The 20,115-nt window shown below is 60.4% G+C and overlaps 1 protein-coding gene across 1 annotated transcript in view; it reads right to left on the reverse strand.

Moving 5' to 3' along the window:
• The window catches only part of LOC134341808 (amiloride-sensitive sodium channel subunit alpha-like), a gene marked incomplete at its 5' end in the record, with an annotated part of 47,388 nt that extends 32,290 nt beyond the window's left edge, over nt 1–15,098 (reverse strand). Inside the window, one exon of the mRNA XM_063039746.1 lies at nt 14,977–15,098. Within this exon, the coding sequence (XP_062895816.1) occupies nt 14,977–15,098 (122 nt within the window). The remainder of the gene's footprint in view (nt 1–14,976) is intronic.
• Between the last annotated feature and the right edge of the window lie 5,017 nt (nt 15,099–20,115).

The raw sequence follows: 20,115 nt of genomic DNA on the forward strand, positions 1-20,115 counted from the left end.
ATTCACTCTGTGTCTGACCCCGGGAGTGTGTGATGGGACGGTGTGGAGGGAGATTCACTCTGTGTCTGACCCCGGGAGTGTGTGATGGGATGGTGTGGAGGGAGATTCACTCTGTGTCTGACCCCGGGAGTGTGTGATGGGACGGTGCAGAGGGAGATTCACTCTGTGTGTCTGACCCCGGGAGTGTGTGATGGGACGGTGTGGAGGGAGATTCACTCTGTGTCTCACCCCGGGAGTGTGCGATGGGACGGTGTGGAGGGAGATTCACTCTGTGTGTCTGACCCCGGGAGTGTGTGATGGGACGGTGTGGAAGGAGATTCACTCTGTGTCTGACCCCGGGAGTGTGTGATGGGACGGTGTGGAGGGAGATTCACTCTGTGTCTGACCCCGGGAGTGTGTGATGGGACGGTGTGGAGGGAGATTCACTCTGTGTCTGACCCCGGGAGTGTGTGATGGGATGGTGTGGAGGGAGATTCACTCTGTGTCTGTCCCCGGGAGTGTGTGATGGGACGGTGTGGAGGGAGATTCACTCTGTGTCTGACCCCGGGAGTGTGTGATGGGACGGTGTGGAGGGAGATTCACTCTGTGTGTCTGACCCCGGGAGTGTGTGATGGGACGGTGTGGAGGGAGATTCACTCTGTGTCTGACCCCGGGAGTGTGTGATGGGACGGTGTGGAGGGAGATTCACTCTGTGTCTCACCCCGGGAGTGTGTGATGCAACGGTGCGGAGGGAGATTCACTCTGTGTCTGACCCCGGGAGTGTGTGATGGGACGGTGTGGAGGGAGATTCACTCTGTGTCTGACCCCGGGAGTGTGTGATGGGACGGTGTGGAGGGAGATTCACTCTGTGTCTGACCCCGGGAGTGTGTGATGGGACGGTGTGGAGGGAGATTCACTCTGTGTGTCTGACCCCGGGAGTGTGTGATGGGACGGTGTGGAGGGAGATTCACTCTGTGTCTGACCCCGGGAGTGTGTGATGGGACGGTGTGGAGGGAGATTCACTCTGTGTGTCTGACCCCGGGAGTGTGTGATGGGACGGTGTGGAGGGAGATTCACTCTGTGTCTGACCCCGGGAGTGTGTGATGGGACGGTGTGGAGGGAGATTCACTCTGTGTGTCTGACCCCGGGAGTGTGTGATGGGACGGTGTGGAGGGAGATTCACTCTGTGTCTCACCCCGGGAGTGTGCGATGGGACGGTGTGGAGGGAGATTCACTCTGTGTGTCTGACCCCGGGAGTGTGTGATGGGACGGTGTGGAGGGAGATTCACTCTGTGTCTGACCCCGGGAGTGTGTGATGGGACGGTGTGGAGGGAGATTCACTCTGTGTCTGATCCCGGGAGTGTGTGATGGGACGGTGTGGAGGGAGATTCACTCTGTGTCTGACCCCGGGAGTGTGTGATGGGACGGTGTGGAGGGAGATTCACTCTGTGTGTCTGACCCCGGGAGTGTGTGATGGGACGGTGTGGAGGGAGATTCACTCTGTGTCTGACCCCGGGAGTGTGTGATGGGATGGTGTGGAGGGAGATTCACTCTGTGTCTGACCCCGGGAGTGTGTGATGGGACGGTGTGGAGGGAGATTCACTCTGTGTCTGACCCCGGGAGTGTGTGATGGGACGGTGTGGAGGGAGATTCACTCTGTGTCTGACCCCGGGAGTGTGTGATGGGACGGTGTGGATGGAGATTCACTCTGTGTCTCACCCCGGGAGTGTGCGATGGGACGGTGTGGAGGGAGATTCACTCTGTGTGTCTGACCCCGGGAGTGTGTGATGGGACGGTGCGGAGGGAGATTCACTCTGTGTCTGACCCCGGGAGTGTGTGATGGGACGGTGTGGAGGGAGATTCACTCTGTGTGTCTGACCCCGGGAGTGTGTGATGGGACGGTGTGGAGGGAGATTCACTCTGTGTCTGACCCCGGGAGTGTGTGATGGGACGGTGTGGAGGGAGATTCACTCTGTGTCTGACCCCGGGAGTGTGTGATGGGACGGTGCGGAGGGAGATTCACTCTGTGTCTGACCCCGGGAGTGTGTGATGCAACGGTGCGGAGGGAGATTCACTCTGTGTCTGACCCCGGGAGTGTGTGATGGGACGGTGTGGAGGGAGATTCACTCTGTGTCTGACCCCGGGAGTGTGTGATGGGACGGTGTGGAGGGAGATTCACTCTGTGTCTGACCCCGGGAGTGTGTGATGGGACGGTGTGGAGGGAGATTCACTCTGTGTCTGACCCCGGGAGTGTGTGATGGGACGGTGTGGAGGGAGATTCACTCTGTGTCTGATCCCGGGAGTGTGTGATGGGACGGTGTGGAGGGAGATTCACTCTGTGTCTGACCCCGGGAGTGTGTGATGGGACGGTGCAGAGGGAGATTCACTCTGTGTGTCTGACCCCGGGAGTGTGTGATGGGACAGTGTTGAGGGAGATTCACTCTGTGTCTGACCCCGGGAGTGTGTGATGGGACGGTGTGGATGGAGATTCACTCTGTGTCTGACCCCGGGTGTGTGTGATGGGACGGTGCAGAGAGAGATTCACTCTGTGTGTCTGACCCCGGGAGTGTGTGATGGGACGGTGTGGAGGGAGATTCACTCTGTGTCTCACCCCGGGAGTGTGCGATGGGACGGTGTGGAGGGAGATTCACTCTGTGTGTCTGACCCCGGGAGTGTGTGATGGGACGGTGTGCAGGGAGATTCACTCTGTGTCTGACCCCGGGAGTGTGTGATGGGACGGTGTGGAGGGAGATTCACTCTGTGTCTGACCCCGGGAGTGTGTGATGGGACGGTGTGGAGGGAGATTCACTCTGTGTCTGACCCCGGGAGTGTGTGATGGGATGGTGTGGAGATTCACTCTGTGTCTGACCCCGGGAGTGTGTGATGGGACGGTGCAGAGGGAGATTCACTCTGTGTGTCTGACCCCGGGAGTGTGTGATGGGACGGTGTGGAGGGAGATTCACTCTGTGTCTCACCCCGGGAGTGTGCGATGGGACGGTGTGGAGGGAGATTCACTCTGTGTGTCTGACCCCGGGAGTGTGTGATGGGACGGTGTGGAGGGAGATTCACTCTGTGTCTGACCCCGGGAGTGTGTGATGGGACGGTGTGGAGGGAGATTCACTCTGTGTCTGACCCCGGGAGTGTGTGATGGGACGGTGTGGAGGGAGATTCACTCTGTGTCTGACCCCGGGAGTGTGTGATGGGATGGTGTGGAGGGAGATCACTCTGTGTGTCTGTCCCCGGGAGTGTGTGATGGGACGGTGTGGAGGGAGATTCACTCTGTGTCTGACCCCGGGAGTGTGTGATGGGACGGTGTGGAGGGAGATTCACTCTGTGTGTCTGACCCCGGGAGTGTGTGATGGGACGGTGTGGAGGGAGATTCACTCTGTGTCTGACCCCGGGAGTGTGTGATGGGACGGTGTGGAGGGAGATTCACTCTGTGTCTCACCCCGGGAGTGTGTGATGCAACGGTGCGGAGGGAGATTCACCCTGTGTCTGACCCCGGGAGTGTGTGATGGGACGGTGTGGAGGGAGATTCACTCTGTGTCTGACCCCGGGAGTGTGTGATGGGACGGTGTGGAGGGAGATTCACTCTGTGTCTGACCCCGGGAGTGTGTGATGGGACGGTGTGGAGGGAGATTCACTCTGTGTCTGACCCCGGGAGTGTGTGATGGGATGGTGTGGAGGGAGATTCACTCTGTGTCTGACCCCGGGAGTGTGTGATGGGACGGTGTGGAGGGAGATTCACTCTGTGTCTGACCCCGGGAGTGTGTGATGGGACGGTGCAGAGGGAGATTCACTCTGTGTGTCTGACCCCGGGAGTGTGTGATGGGACGGTGTGGAGGGAGATTCACTCTGTGTCTGACCCCGGGAGTGTGCGATGGGACGGTGTGGAGGGAGATTCACTCTGTGTGTCTGACCCCGGGAGTGTGTGATGGGACGGTGTGGAGGGAGATTCACTCTGTGTCTGACCCCGGGAGTGTGTGATGGGACGGTGTGGAGGGAGATTCACTCTGTGTCTGACCCCGGGAGTGTGTGATGGGACGGTGCGGAGGGAGATTCACTCTGTGTCTGACCCCGGGAGTGTGTGATGGGACGGTGCGGAGGGAGATTCACTCTGTGTCTGACCCCGGGAGTGTGTGATGGGACGGTGCGGAGGGAGATTCACTCTGTGTCTGACCCCGGGAGTGTGTGATGGGACGGTGTGGAGGGAGATTCACTCTGTGTCTGACCCCGGGAGTGTGTGATGGGACGGTGTGGAGGGAGATTCACTCTGTGTCTGACCCCGGGAGTGTGTGATGCAACGGTGCGGAGGGAGATTCACCCTGTGTCTGACCCCGGGAGTGTGTGATGGGACGGTGTGGAGGGAGATTCACTCTGTGTCTGACCCCGGGAGTGTGTGATGGGACGGTGTGGAGGGAGATTCACTCTGTGTCTGACCCCGGGAGTGTGTGATGGGACGGTGTGGAGGGAGATTCACTCTGTGTGTCTGACCCCGGGAGTGTGTGATGGGACGGTGTGGAGGGAGATTCACTCTGTGTCTGACCCCGGGAGTGTGTGATGGGACGGTGTGGAGGGAGATTCACTGACCCCGGGAGTGTGTGATGGGACGGTGTGGAGGGAGATTCCCCGGGACCCCGGGATGTGTGATGGGACGGTGTGGAGGGAGATTCACTCTGTGTGTCTGACCCCGGGAGTGTGTGATGGGACGGTGTGGAGGGAGATTCACTCTGTGTCTCACCCCGGGAGTGTGCGATGGGACGGTGTGGAGGGAGATTCACTCTGTGTGTCTGACCCCGGGAGTGTGTGATGGGACGGTGTGGAGGGAGATTCACTCTGTGTCTGACCCCGGGAGTGTGTGATGGGACGGTGTGGAGGGAGATTCACTCTGTGTCTGATCCCGGGAGTGTGTGATGGGACGGTGTGGAGGGAGATTCACTCTGTGTCTGACCCCGGGAGTGTGTGATGGGACGGTGTGGAGGGAGATTCACTCTGTGTGTCTGACCCCGGGAGTGTGTGATGGGACGGTGTGGAGGGAGATTCACTCTGTGTCTGACCCCGGGAGTGTGTGATGGGATGGTGTGGAGGGAGATTCACTCTGTGTCTGACCCCGGGAGTGTGTGATGGGACGGTGTGGAGGGAGATTCACTCTGTGTGTCTGACCCCGGGAGTGTGTGATGGGACGGTGTGGAGGGAGATTCACTCTGTGTCTGACCCCGGGAGTGTGTGATGGGACGGTGTGGATGGAGATTCACTCTGTGTCTCACCCCGGGAGTGTGCGATGGGACGGTGTGGAGGGAGATTCACTCTGTGTGTCTGACCCCGGGAGTGTGTGATGGGACGGTGTGGAGGGAGATTCACTCTGTGTCTGACCCCGGGAGTGTGTGATGGGACGGTGTGGAGGGAGATTCACTCTGTGTGTCTGACCCCGGGAGTGTGTGATGGGACGGTGTGGAGGGAGATTCACTCTGTGTCTGACCCCGGGAGTGTGTGATGGGACGGTGCGGAGGGAGATTCACTCTGTGTCTGACCCCGGGAGTGTGTGATGGGACGGTGTGGAGGGAGATTCACTCTGTGTCTGACCCCGGGAGTGTGTGATGGGACGGTGCGGAGGGAGATTCACTCTGTGTCTGACCCCGGGAGTGTGTGATGGGACGGTGTGGAGGGAGATTCACTCTGTGTCTGACCCCGGGAGTGTGTGATGGGACGGTGTGGAGGGAGATTCACTCTGTGTCTGACCCCGGGAGTGTGTGATGGGACGGTGTGGAGGGAGATTCACTCTGTGTCTGATCCCGGGAGTGTGTGATGGGACGGTGTGGAGGGAGATTCACTCTGTGTCTGACCCCGGGAGTGTGTGATGGGACGGTGCAGAGGGAGATTCACTCTGTGTGTCTGACCCCGGGAGTGTGTGATGGGACGGTGTGGAGGGAGATTCACTCTGTGTCTCACCCCGGGAGTGTGCGATGGGACGGTGTGGAGGGAGATTCACTCTGTGTGTCTGACCCCGGGAGTGTGTGATGGGACGGTGTGGAAGGAGATTCACTCTGTGTCTGACCCCGGGAGTGTGTGATGGGACGGTGTGGAGGGAGATTCACTCTGTGTCTGACCCCGGGAGTGTGTGATGGGACGGTGTGGAGGGAGATTCACTCTGTGTCTGACCCCGGGAGTGTGTGATGGGACGGTGTGGAGGGAGATTCACTCTGTGTCTGACCCCGGGAGTGTGTGATGGGACGGTGTGGAGGGAGATTCACTCTGTGTCTGATCCCGGGAGTGTGTGATGGGACGGTGTGGAGGGAGATTCACTCTGTGTCTGACCCCGGGAGTGTGTGATGGGATGGTGTGGAGGGAGATTCACTCTGTGTCTGACCCCGGGAGTGTGTGATGGGACGGTGTGGAGGGAGATTCACTCTGTGTCTGACCCCGGGAGTGTGTGATGGGACGGTGTGGAGGGAGATTCACTCTGTGTGTCTGACCCCGGGAGTGTGTGATGGGACGGTGTGGAGGGAGATTCACTCTGTGTCTGACCCCGGGAGTGTGTGATGGGACGGTGTGGAGGGAGATTCACTCTGTGTCTGACCCCGGGAGTGTGTGATGGGACGGTGCAGAGGGAGATTCACTCTGTGTGTCTGACCCCGGGAGTGTGTGATGGGACGGTGTGGAGGGAGATTCACTCTGTGTCTCACCCCGGGAGTGTGTGATGGGACGGTGTGGAGGGAGATTCACTCTGTGTGTCTGACCCCGGGAGTGTGTGATGGGACGGTGTGGAGGGAGATTCACTCTGTGTCTGACCCCGGGAGTGTGTGATGGGACGGTGTGGAGGGAGATTCACTCTGTGTCTGACCCCGGGAGTGTGTGATGGGACGGTGTGGAGGGAGATTCACTCTGTGTCTGACCCCGGGAGTGTGTGATGGGACGGTGTGGAGGGAGATTCACTCTGTGTCTGACCCCGGGAGTGTGTGATGGGACGGTGCAGAGGGAGATTCACTCTGTGTGTCTGACCCCGGGAGTGTGTGATGGGACGGTGTGGAGGGAGATTCACTCTGTGTCTCACCCCGGGAGTGTGCGATGGGACGGTGTGGAGGGAGATTCACTCTGTGTGTCTGACCCCGGGAGTGTGTGATGGGACGGTGTGGAAGGAGATTCACTCTGTGTCTGACCCCGGGAGTGTGTGATGGGACGGTGTGGAGGGAGATTCACTCTGTGTCTGACCCCGGGAGTGTGTGATGGGACGGTGTGGAGGGAGATTCACTCTGTGTCTGACCCCGGGAGTGTGTGATGGGACGGTGTGGAGGGAGATTCACTCTGTGTCTGACCCCGGGAGTGTGTGATGGGACGGTGTGGAGGGAGATTCACTCTGTGTCTGACCCCGGGAGTGTGTGATGGGACGGTGTGGAGGGAGATTCACTCTGTGTGTCTGACCCCGGGAGTGTGTGATGGGACGGTGTGGAGGGAGATTCACTCTGTGTCTGACCCCGGGAGTGTGTGATGGGACGGTGTGGAGGGAGATTCACTCTGTGTCTGACCCCGGGAGTGTGTGATGCAACGGTGCGGAGGGAGATTCACCCTGTGTCTGACCCCGGGAGTGTGTGATGGGACGGTGTGGAGGGAGATTCACTCTGTGTCTGACCCCGGGAGTGTGTGATGGGACGGTGTGGAGGGAGATTCACTCTGTGTCTGACCCCGGGAGTGTGTGATGGGACGGTGTGGAGGGAGATTCACTCTGTGTCTGATCCCGGGAGTGTGTGATGGGACGGTGTGGAGGGAGATTCACTCTGTGTCTGACCCCGGGAGTGTGTGATGGGATGGTGTGGAGGGAGATTCACTCTGTGTCTGACCCCGGGAGTGTGTGATGGGACGGTGTGGATGGAGATTCACTCTGTCTCTGACCCCGGGAGTGTGTGATGGGACGGTGCAGAGGGAGATTCACTCTGTGTGTCTGACCCCGGGAGTGTGTGATGGGACGGTGTGGAGGGAGATTCACTCTGTGTCTCACCCCGGGAGTGTGCGATGGGACGGTGTGGAGGGAGATTCACTCTGTGTGTCTGACCCCGGGAGTGTGTGATGGGACGGTGTGGAGGGAGATTCACTCTGTGTCTGACCCCGGGAGTGTGTGATGGGACGGTGTGGAGGGAGATTCACTCTGTGTCTGACCCCGGGAGTGTGTGATGGGACGGTGCGGAGGGAGATTCACTCTGTGTCTGACCCCGGGAGTGTGTGATGGGACGGTGCGGAGGGAGATTCACTCTGTGTCTGACCCCGGGAGTGTGTGATGCAACGCTGCGGAGGGAGATTCACCCTGTGTCTGACCCCGGGAGTGTGTGATGGGACGGTGTGGAGGGAGATTCACTCTGTGTCTGACCCCGGGAGTGTGTGATGGGACGGTGTGGAGGGAGATTCACTCTGTGTCTGACCCCGGGAGTGTGTGATGGGACGGTGTGGAGGGAGATTCACTCTGTGTCTGATCCCGGGAGTGTGTGATGGGACGGTGTGGAGGGAGATTCACTCTGTGTCTGACCCCGGGAGTGTGTGATGGGACGGTGTGGAGGGAGATTCACTCTGTGTCTGACCCCGGGAGTGTGTGATGGGACGGTGTGGAGGGAGATTCACTCTGTGTCTGACCCCGGGAGTGTGTGATGGGACGGTGTGGAGGGAGATTCACTCTGTGTCTGACCCCGGGAGTGTGTGATGGGACGGTGTGGAGGGAGATTCACTCTGTGTGTCTGACCCCGGGAGTGTGTGATGGGACAGTGTTGAGGGAGATTCACTCTGTGTCTGACCCCGGGAGTGTGTGATGGGACGGTGTGGATGGAGATTCACTCTGTGTCTGACCCCGGGAGTGTGTGATGGGACGGTGCAGAGAGAGATTCACTCTGTGTGTCTGACCCCGGGAGTGTGTGATGGGACGGTGTGGAGGGAGATTCACTCTGTGTCTCACCCCGGGAGTGTGCGATGGGACGGTGTGGAGGGAGATTCACTCTGTGTGTCTGACCCCGGGAGTGTGTGATGGGACGGTGTGGAGGGAGATTCACTCTGTGTCTGACCCCGGGAGTGTGTGATGGGACGGTGTGGAGGGAGATTCACTCTGTGTCTGACCCCGGGAGTGTGTGATGGGACGGTGTGGAGGGAGATTCACTCTGTGTCTGACCCCGGGAGTGTGTGATGGGACGGTGTGGAGGGAGATTCACTCTGTGTCTGACCCCGGGAGTGTGTGATGGGACGGTGCAGAGGGAGATTCACTCTGTGTGTCTGACCCCGGGAGTGTGTGATGGGACGGTGTGGAGGGAGATTCACTCTGTGTCTCACCCCGCGAGTGTGCGATGGGACGGTGTGGAGGGAGATTCACTCTGTGTGTCTGACCCCGGGAGTGTGCGATGGGACGGTGTGGAAGGAGATTCACTCTGTGTCTGACCCCGGGAGTGTGTGATGGGACGGTGTGGAGGGAGATTCACTCTGTGTCTGACCCCGGGAGTGTGTGATGGGACGGTGTGGAGGGAGATTCACTCTGTGTCTGACCCCGGGAGTGTGTGATGGGATGGTGTGGAGGGAGATTCACTCTGTGTCTGTGCCCGGGAGTGTGTGATGGGACGGTGTGGAGGGAGATTCACTCTGTGTCTGACCCCGGGAGTGTGTGATGGGACGGTGTGGAGGGAGATTCACTCTGTGTGTCTGACCCCGGGAGTGTGTGTTGTGACGGTGTGGAGGGAGATTCACTCTGTGTCTGACCCCGGGAGTGTGTGATGGGACGGTGTGGAGGGAGATTCACTCTGTGTCTCACCCCGGGAGTGTGTGATGCAACGGTGCGGAGGGAGATTCACCCTGTGTCTGACCCCGGGAGTGTGTGATGGGACGGTGTGGAGGGAGATTCACTCTGTGTCTGACCCCGGGAGTGTGTGATGGGACGGTGTGGAGGGAGATTCACTCTGTGTCTGACCCCGGGAGGGTGTGATGGGACGGTGTGGAGGGAGATTCACTCTGTGTCTGATCCCGGGAGTGTGTGATGGGATGGTGTGGAGGGAGATTCACTCTGTGTCTGACCCCGGGAGTGTGTGATGGGATGGTGTGGAGGGAGATTCACTCTGTGTCTGACCCCGGGAGTGTGTGATGGGACGGTGTGGATGGAGATTCACTCTGTCTCTGACCCCGGGTGTGTGTGATGGGACAGTGCAGAGGGAGATTCACTCTGTGTGTCTGACCCCGGGAGTGTGTGATGGGACGGTGTGGAGGGAGATTCACTCTGTGTCTCACCCCGGGAGTGTGCGATAGGACGGTGTGGAGTGAGATTTACTCTGTGTGTCTGACCCCGGGAGTGTGTGATGGGACGGTGTGGAGGGAGATTCACTCTGTGTCTGACCCCGGGAGTGTGTGATGGGACGGTGTGGAGGGAGATTCACTCTGTGTCTGACCCCGGGAGTGTGTGATGGGACGGTGTGGAGGGAGATTCACTCTGTGTCTGACCCCGGGAGTGTGTGATGGGACGGTGCGGAGGGAGATTCACTCTGTGTCTGACCCCGGGAGTGTGTGATGCAACGGTGCGGAGGGAGATTCACCCTGTGTCTGACCCCGGGAGTGTGTGATGGGACGGTGTGGAGGGAGATTCACTCTGTGTCTGACCCCGGGAGTGTGTGATGGGACGGTGTGGAGGGAGATTCACTCTGTGTCTGACCCCGGGAGTGTGTGATGGGACGGTGTGGAGGGAGATTCACTCTGTGTCTGATCCCGGGAGTGTGTGATGGGACGGTGTGGAGGGAGATTCACTCTGTGTCTGACCCCGGGAGTGTGTGATGGGACGGTGTGGAGGGAGATTCACTCTGTGTGTCTGACCCCGGGAGTGTGTGATGGGACGGTGTGGAGGGAGATTCACTCTGTGTCTCTCCCCGGGAGTGTGCGATGGGACGGTGTGGAGGGAGATTCACTCTGTGTGTCTGACCCCGGGAGTGTGTGATGGGACGGTGTGGAAAGAGATTCACTCTGTGTCTGACCCCGGGAGTGTGTGATGGGACGGTGTGGAGGGAGATTCACTCTGTGTCTGACCCCGGGAGTGTGTGATGGGACGGTGTGGAGGGAGATTCACTCTGTGTCTGACCCCGGGAGTGTGTGATGGGACGGTGTGGAGGGAGATTCACTCTGTGTCTGATCCCGGGAGTGTGTGATGGGACGGTGTGGAGGGAGATTCACTCTGTGTCTGATCCCGGGAGTGTGTGATGGGACGGTGTGGAGGGAGATTCACTCTGTGTCTGACCCCGGGAGTGTGTGATGGGATGGTGGAGGGAGATTCACTCTGTGTCTGACCCCGGGAGTGTGTGATGGGACGGTGTGGAGGGAGATTCACTCTGTGTCTGACCCCGGGAGTGTGTGATGGGACGGTGTGGAGGGAGATTCACTCTGTGTGTCTGACCCCGGGAGTGTGTGATGGGACGGTGTTGAGGGAGATTCACTCTGTGTCTGACCCCGGGAGTGTGTGATGGGACGGTGTGGAGGAGATTCACTCTGTGTCTGACCCCGGGTGTGTGTGATGGGACGGTGCAGAGGGAGATTCACTCTGTGTGTCTGACCCCGGGAGTGTGTGATGGGACGGTGTGGAGGGAGATTCACTCTGTGTCTGACCCCGGGAGTGTGTGATGGGACGGTGTGGAGGGAGATTCACTCTGTGTGTCTGACCCCGGGAGTGTGTGATGGGACGGTGTGCAGGGAGATTCACTCTGTGTCTGACCCCGGGAGTGTGTGATGGGACGGTGTGGAGGGAGATTCACTCTGTGTCTGACCCCGGGAGTGTGTGATGGGACGGTGTGGAGGGAGATTCACTCTGTGTCTGACCCCGGGAGTGTGTGATGGGACGGTGTGGAGGGAGATTCACTCTGTGTCTGACCCCGGGAGTGTGTGATGGGACGGTGCAGAGGGAGATTCACTCTGTGTGTCTGACCCCGGGAGTGTGTGATGGGACGGTGTGGAGGGAGATTCACTCTGTGTCTCACCCCGGGAGTGTGCGATGGGACGGTGTGGAGGGAGATTCACTCTGTGTGTCTGACCCCGGGAGTGTGTGATGGGACGGTGTGGAGGGAGATTCACTCTGTGTCTGACCCCGGGAGTGTGTGATGGGACGGTGTGGAGGGAGATTCACTCTGTGTCTGACCCCGGGAGTGTGTGATGGGACGGTGTGGAGGGAGATTCACTCTGTGTCTGACCCCGGGAGTGTGTGATGGGACGGTGTGGAGGGAGATTCACTCTGTGTCTGTCCCCGGGAGTGTGTGATGGGACGGTGTGGAGGGAGATTCACTCTGTGTCTGACCCCGGGAGTGTGTGATGGGACGGTGTGGAGGGAGATTCACTCTGTGTGTCTGACCCCGGGAGTGTGTGATGGGACGGTGTGGAGGGAGATTCACTCTGTGTCTGACCCCGGGAGTGTGTGATGGGACGGTGTGGAGGGAGATTCACTCTGTGTCTCACCCCGGGAGTGTGTGATGGGACGGTGCGGAGGGAGATTCACTCTGTGTCTGACCCCGGGAGTGTGTGATGGGACGGTGTGGAGGGAGATTCACTCTGTGTCTGACCCCGGGAGTGTGTGATGGGACGGTGTGGAGGGAGATTCACTCTGTGTCTGACCCCGGGAGTGTGTGATGGGACGGTGTGGAGGGAGATTCACTCTGTGTCTGACCCCGGGAGTGTGTGATGGGACGGTGTGGATGGAGATTCACTCTGTGTCTCACCCCGGGAGTGTGTGATGGGACGGTGCGGAGGGAGATTCACTCTGTGTGTCTGACCCCGGGAGTGTGTGATGGGACGGTGTGGAGGGAGATTCACTCTGTGTCTCTCCCCGGGAGTGTGCGATGGGACGGTGTGGAGGGAGATTCACTCTGTGTGTCTGACCCCGGGAGTGTGTGATGGGACGGTGTGGAAAGAGATTCACTCTGTGTCTGACCCCGGGAGTGTGTGACGGGACGGTGTGGAGGGAGATTCACTCTGTGTCTGACCCCGGGAGTGTTTGATGGGACGGTGTGGAGGGAGATTCACTCTGTGTCTGACCCCGGGAGTGTGTGATGGGACGGTGTGGAGGGAGATTCACTCTGTGTCTGATCCCGGGAGTGTGTGATGGGACGGTGTGGAGGGAGATTCACTCTGTGTCTGATCCCGGGAGTGTGTGATGGGACGGTGTGGAGGGAGATTCACTCTGTGTCTGACCCCGGGAGTGTGTGATGGGATGGTGTGGAGATTCACTCTGTGTCTGACCCCGGGAGTGTGTGATGGGACGGTGTGGAGGGAGATTCACTCTGTGTCTGACCCCGGGAGTGTGTGATGGGACGGTGTGGAGGGAGATTCACTCTGTGTGTCTGACCCCGGGAGTGTGTGATGGGACAGTGTTGAGGGAGATTCACTCTGTGTCTGACCCCGGGAGTGTGTGATGGGACGGGGTGGATAGAGATTCACTCTGTGTCTGACCCCGGGTGTGTGTGATGGGACGGTGCAGAGAGAGATTCACTCTGTGTGTCTGACCCCGGGAGTGTGTGATGGGACGGTGTGGAGGGAGATTCACTCTGTGTCTCACCCCGGGAGTGTGCGATGGGACGGTGTGGAGGGAGATTCACTCTGTGTGTCTGACCCCGGGAGTGTGTGATGGGACGGTGTGCAGGGAGATTCACTCTGTGTCTGACCCCGGGAGTGTGTGATGGGACGGTGTGGAGGGAGATTCACTCTGTGTCTGACCCCGGGAGTGTGTGATGGGACGGTGTGGAGGGAGATTCACTCTGTGTCTGACCCCGGGAGTGTGTGATGGGACGGTGTGGAGGGAGATTCACTCTGTGTCTGACCCCGGGAGTGTGTGATGGGACGGTGCAGAGGGAGATTCACTCTGTGTGTCTGACACCGGGAGTGTGTGATGGGACGATGTGGAGGGAGATTCACTCTGTGTCTCACCCCGGGAGTGTGCGATGGGACGGTGTGGAGGGAGATTCACTCTGTGTGTCTGACCCCGGGAGTGTGTGATGGGACGGTGTGGAAGGAGATTCACTCTGTGTCTGACCCCGGGAGTGTGTGATGGGACGGTGTGGAGGGAGATTCACTCTGTGTCTGACCCCGGGAGTGTGTGATGGGACGGTGTGGAGGGAGATTCACTCTGTGTCTGACCCCGGGAGTGTGTGATGGGATGGTGTGGAGGGAGATTCACTCTGTGTCTGTCCCCGGGAGTGTGTGATGGGACGGTGTGGAGGGAGATTCACTCTGTGTCTGACCCCGGGAGTGTGTGATGGGACGGTGTGGAGGGAGATTCACTCTGTGTGTCTGACCCCGGGAGTGTGTGATGGGACGGTGTGGAGGGAGATTCACTCTGTGTCTGACCCCGGGAGTGTGTGATGGGACGGTGTGGAGGGAGATTCACTCTGTGTCTCACCCCGGGAGTGTGTGATGCAACGGTGCGGAGGGAGATTCACCCTGTGTCTGACCCCGGGAGTGTGTGATGGGACGGTGTGGAGGGAGATTCACTCTGTGTCTGACCCCGGGAGTGTGTGATGGGACGGTGTGGAGGGAGATTCACTCTGTGTCTGACCCCGGGAGGGTGTGATGGGACGGTGTGGAGGGAGATTCACTCTGTGTCTGATCCCGGGAGTGTGTGATGGGATGGTGTGGAGGGAGATTCACTCTGTGTCTGACCCCGGGAGTGTGTGATGGGATGGTGTGGAGGGAGATTCACTCTGTGTCTGACCCCGGGAGTGTGTGATGGGACGGTGTGGATGGAGATTCACTCTGTCTCTGACCCAGGGTGTGTGAGATGGGACAGTGCAGAGGGAGATTCACTCTGTGTCTGACCCCGGGAGTGTGTGATGGGACGGTGTGGATGGAGATTCACTCTGTGTCTCACCCCGGGAGTGTGCGATGGGACGGTGTGGAGGGAGATTCACTCTGTGTCTGACCCCGGGAGTGTGTGATGGGACGGTGTTGAGGGAGATTCACTCTGTGTCTGACCCCGGGAGTGTGTGATGGGACGGTGCGGAGGAATGGGTCACTAACCGTTCCCTTTCCCCGGCATTAGTGACCGCCAGCGATTTTTCTCCCTCTCCCCGTTGAAGGTGTAACACTGTCCGTAGATGGGATGCTGGAAGCTGGTGTAGTTACTTTGGGAGAGAGGACATCTACAGTATATCAGGGGGTACACGCTGGCCTGCCAAATCCCTCCCACCCCTCTCTCTCTACCCCCTCTCTCCTCCCATCTCTCTCTCCCCCTCTCCCTCCCCCCTATCACCCCCTCTCTCTCCCATCTCTCTCTCCCCCTCTCCCTCCCTCCCCCCTCTATCACCCCCTCTCTCTCCCATCTCTCTCTCCCCTCCCCTCCCTCCCCCCTCTATCACCCCCTCTCTCCCATCTCTCTCTCCCCTTCTCCCTCCCTCCCCCCTCTATCACCCCCTCTCTCCCATCTCTCTCTCCCCCTCTCCCTCCCCCCTATCACCCCCTCTCTCTCCCATCTCTCTCTCCCCCTCTCCCTCCCTCCCCCCTCTATCACCCCCTCTCTCTCCCATCTCTCTCTCCCCTTCTCCCTCCCTCCCCCTCCATCACCCCCTCTCTCCCATCTCTCTCTCCCCCTCTCCCTTCCTCCCCCTCTGTCACCCCCTCTCTCCCATCTCTCTCTCCCCCTCTCCCTCCCTCCCTCCTCTGTCACCCCCTCGCTCCCATCTCTCTCTCCCCCTCTCCCTCCCTCCCCCCTCTATCACCCACTCTCTCCCATCGCTCTCTACCCCCTCTCCCTCCCTCCCCCTCTATCACCCCCTCTCTCCCATCTCTCTCTCCTCCCTCCCTCCCTCCCCCCTCTATCACCCCCTCTCTCCCATCTCTCTCTCCCCCTCTCCCTCCCTCCCCCCTCTATCACCCCCTCTCTCCCATCTCTCTCTCCCCCTCTCCCTCCCTCCCCCCTCTATCACCCCCTCTCTCCCATCTCTCTCTCCCCCTCTCCCTCCCTCCCTCATCTATCACCCCCTCTCTCCCATCTCTCTCTCCATCTCTCCCTCCCTCCCCCCTCTATCACCCCCTCTCTCCCATCTCTCTCTCCCCTTCTCCCTCCCTCCCCCCTCTATCACCCCCTCTCTCCCATCTCTCTCTCCCCTTCTCCCTCCCTCCCCCTCTGTCACTCCCTCTCTCCCATCTCTCTCTCCCCCTCTCCCTCCCTCCCTCCTCTATCACCCCCTCTCTCCCATCTCTCTCTACCCCCTCTCCCTCCCTCCCCCTCTATCACCCCCTCTCTCCCATCTCTCTCTCCCCCTCTCCCTCCCCCTCTATCACCCCCTCTCTCCCATCTCTCTCTCCCCCTCTCCCTCCCTCCCCGCTCTATCACCCCCTCTCTCCCATCTCTCTCTCCCCCTCTCCCTCCCTCCCCCCTCTATCACCCCCTCTCTCCCATCTCTCTCTCCCCCTCTCCCTCCCTCCCCCCTCTATCACCCCCTCTCTCCCATCTCTCTCTCCCCTCTCCCCCCTCCCCCCTCTATCACCCCCTCTCTCCCATCTCTCTCTCCCCCTCTCCCATCTCTCCCTCCCCCCTCTATCACCCCCTCTCTCCCATCTCTCTCTCCCCCTCTCCCTCCCTCCCCCCTCTATCACCCCCTCTCTCCCATCTCTCTCTCCCCCTCTCCCACCCTCCCCCCTCTATCACCCCCTCTCTCCCATCTCTCTCTCCCCCTCTCCCACCCTCCCCCCTCTATCACCCCCTCTCTCCCATCTCTCTCTCCCCCTCTCCCTCCCTCCCCCCTCTATCACCCCCTCTCTCCCATCTCTCTCTCCCCCTCTCCCTCCCTCCCCCCTCTATCACCCCCTCTCTCCCATCTCTCTCTCCCCCTCTCCCTCCCTCCCCCTCTATCACCCCCTCTCTCCCATCTCTCTCTCCCCCTCTCCCTCCCTCCCCCTCTATCACCCCCTCTCTCCCATCTCTCTCTCCCCCTCTCCCCACCCTCCCCCCTCTATCACCCCCTCTCTCCCATCTCTCTCTCCCCCTCTCCCTCCCTCCCCCCTCTATCACCCCCTCTCTCCCATCTCTCTCTCTCTCCCCCTCTCCCTCCCTCCCCCCTCTATCACCCCCTCTCTCCCATCTCTCTCCCCCTCTCCCTCCCTCCCACCTCTATCACCCCCTCTCTCCCATCTCTCTCTCCCCCTCTCCCACCCTCCCCCCTCTATCACCCCCTCTCTCCCATCTCTCTCTCCCCCTCTCCCTCCCTCCCCCCTCTATCACCCCCTCTCTCCCATCTCTCTCTCCCCCTCTCCCTCCCTCCCCCCTCTATCACCCCCTCTCTCCCATCTCTCTCTCCCCCTCTCCCTCCCTCCCCCTCTATCACCCCCTCTCTCCCATCTCTCTCTCCCCCTCTCCCACCCTCCCCCCTCTATCACCCCCTCTCTCCCATCTCTCTCTCCCCCTCTCCCTCCCTCCCCCCTCTATCACCCCCTCTCTCCCATCTCTCTCTCCCCCTCTCCCTCCCTCCCCCCTCTATCACCTCCTCTCTCCCATCTCTCTCCCCCTCTCCCTCCCTCCCACCTCTATCACCCCCTCTCTCCCATCTCTCTCTCCCCCTCTCCCACCCTCCCCCCTCTATCACCCCCTCTCTCCCATCTCTCTCCCCCTCTCCCTCCCTCCCACCTCTATCACCCCCTCTCTCCCATCTCTCTCTCCCCCTCTCCCTCCCTCCCCCTCTATCACCCCTTCTCTCCCATCTCTCTCTCCCCCTCTCCCTCCCTCCCCCCTCTATCACCCCCTCTCTCCCATCTCTCTCTCCCCCTCTCCCTCCCTCCCCCCTCTATCACCCCCTCTCTCCCATCTCTCTCTCCCCCTCTCCCTCCCTCCCCCCTCTATCACCCCCTCTCTCCCATCTCTCTCTCCCCCTCTCCCTCCCTCCCCCCTCTATCACCCCCTCTCTCCCATCACTCTCTCCCCCTCTCCCTCCCTCCCCCCTCTATCACCCCCTCTCTCCCATCTCTCTCTCCCCCTCTTCCTCCCTCCCTCCTCTATCACCCCCTCTCTCCCATCTCTCTCTCCCCCTCTCCCTCCCTCCCCCCTCTATCACCCCCTCTCTCCCATCTCTCTCTCCCCTTCTCCCTCCCTCCCCCCTCTGTCCCACTCCCTCTCCCCTCTGCCTCCCTCCCCGGGTGACCCCTCCTCCCCCTCCTCGGGCCCTCTCCCTCCCTCCCTCCCACCCCAGGATCTCTACGTAATGGAAGCTGTACCACTCCCTCAGGGCCCAGACGCCCGACGACTGCCATTGGAGGAAGCAAGTCGCCCCCTCCCTTCCCGCCCGACTCCCCCCATCCCTCTCTCCCGCCTCGAAACCCCTCCCGCCCAGTCCGGTCTCAGACCGTGTCCCCCCGCCCTCATTTCAATCCTCCCCTTTCCCCTCGCTCCCATTCCCTTCCTCCCTCTCTCTCTCACACCTCTCCTCCTCTCCCCGTGTCTTCCCTCTCTCCGTCTCTCTCCATTTCCCTCCGCATGGCTCCTCTCTCCCTCCTCTCTGTCCCCCTCTCTCAGTCCTCTTTATCTCTCCCTCTCTCCCCCCAACCCCTCTCCCTTCCCTCACAATCACATTCCCTCTCTCCCCCCACCCCCTCTCCCTTCCCTCACATTCACATTCCCTCTCTCTCCCCCACCCCCTCTCCCTTCCCTCACATTCAGATTCCACCTCTCCCCTCCACCCCCTCTCTCCCTTCCCTCACATTCACATTCCCTCTCTCCCCCCACCCCCGCTCCCTTCCCTCACATTCACATTCCCTCTCTCCCCCCACCCCCCTCCCTTCCCTTACATTCACATTCCCTCTCTCCCCCCACCCCCTCTCCCTTCCCTCACAATCACATTCCCTCTCTCCCCCCACCCCCTCTCCCTTCCCTCACATTCACATTCCCTCTCTCTCCCCCACCCCCTCTCCCTTCCCTCACATTCAGATTCCACCTCTCCCCTCCACCCCCTCTCTCCCTTCCCTCACATTCACATTCCCTCTCTCCCCCCTCCCCCTCTCCCTTCCCTCACATTCACATTCCCTCTCTCCCCCACCCCCTCTCCCTTCCCTCACATTCACATTCCCTCTCTCCCCCCACCCCCTCTCCCTTCCCTTCACATTCACATTCCCTCTCTCCCCCACCCCCTCTCCCTTCCCTCACATTCACATTCCCTACATTCATTCCCTCTCTCCCCCCACCCCCCTCCCTCTCCCCACCCCCCTCCCCCTCACATTCACATTCCCTCTCTCCCCCTACCCCCTCTCCCTTCCCTCACATTCACATTCCCTCTCTCCCCCCACCCCCTCTCCCTTCCCTCACATTCACATTCCACCTCTCCCCTCCACCCCCTCTCCCTTCCCTCACATTCACATTCCCTCTCTCCCCCCACCCCCTCTCCCTTCCCTCACATTCACATTCCCTCTCTCCCCCCACCCCCTCTCCCTTCCCTCACATTCACATTCCCTCTCTCCCCCACCCCTCTCCCTTCCCTCACATTCACATTCCCTCTCTCCCCCCACCCCCTCTCCCTTCCCTCACATTCACATACCACCTCTCCCCTCCACCCCCTCTCTCCCTTCCCTCACATTCACATTCCCTCTCTCCCCCCTCCCCCTCTCCCTTCCCTCACATTCACATTCCCTCTCTCCCCACACCCCCTCTCCCTTCCCTCACATTCACATTCCCTCTCTCCCCCCACCCCCTCTCCCTTCCCTCACATTCACATTCCCTCTCTCCCCCCACCCCCTCTCCCTTCCCTCACATTCACATTCCCTCTCTCCCCCCTCCCCCTCTCCCTTCCCTCACATTCACATTCCCTCTCCCCCCACCCCCTCTCCCTCCCTCCATTCACATTCCCTCTCTCCCCCCACCCCCTCTCCCCTCCCCCACCCCCCTCCCTTCCCACATTCACATTCCCTCTCTCCCCCCACCCCCTCTCCCTTCCCTCACATTCACATTCCCTCTCTCCCTCACTCACCCCCTCTCCCACCCCTTCCCTCCCTCACATTCACATTCCCTCTCTCCCCCCACCCCCTCTCCCTTCCCTCACATTCACATTCCCTCTCTCCCCCCACCCCCTCTCCCTTCCCTCACATTCACATTCCCTCTCTCCCCCCACCCCCTCTCCCTTCCCTCACATTCACATTCCCTCTCTCCCCCCACCCCCTCTCCCTTCCCTCACATTC

This window comes from Mobula hypostoma, unplaced genomic scaffold (assembly GCF_963921235.1).
Source record: "Mobula hypostoma unplaced genomic scaffold, sMobHyp1.1 scaffold_137, whole genome shotgun sequence".
NCBI lineage: Eukaryota > Metazoa > Chordata > Chondrichthyes > Myliobatiformes > Myliobatidae > Mobula > Mobula hypostoma.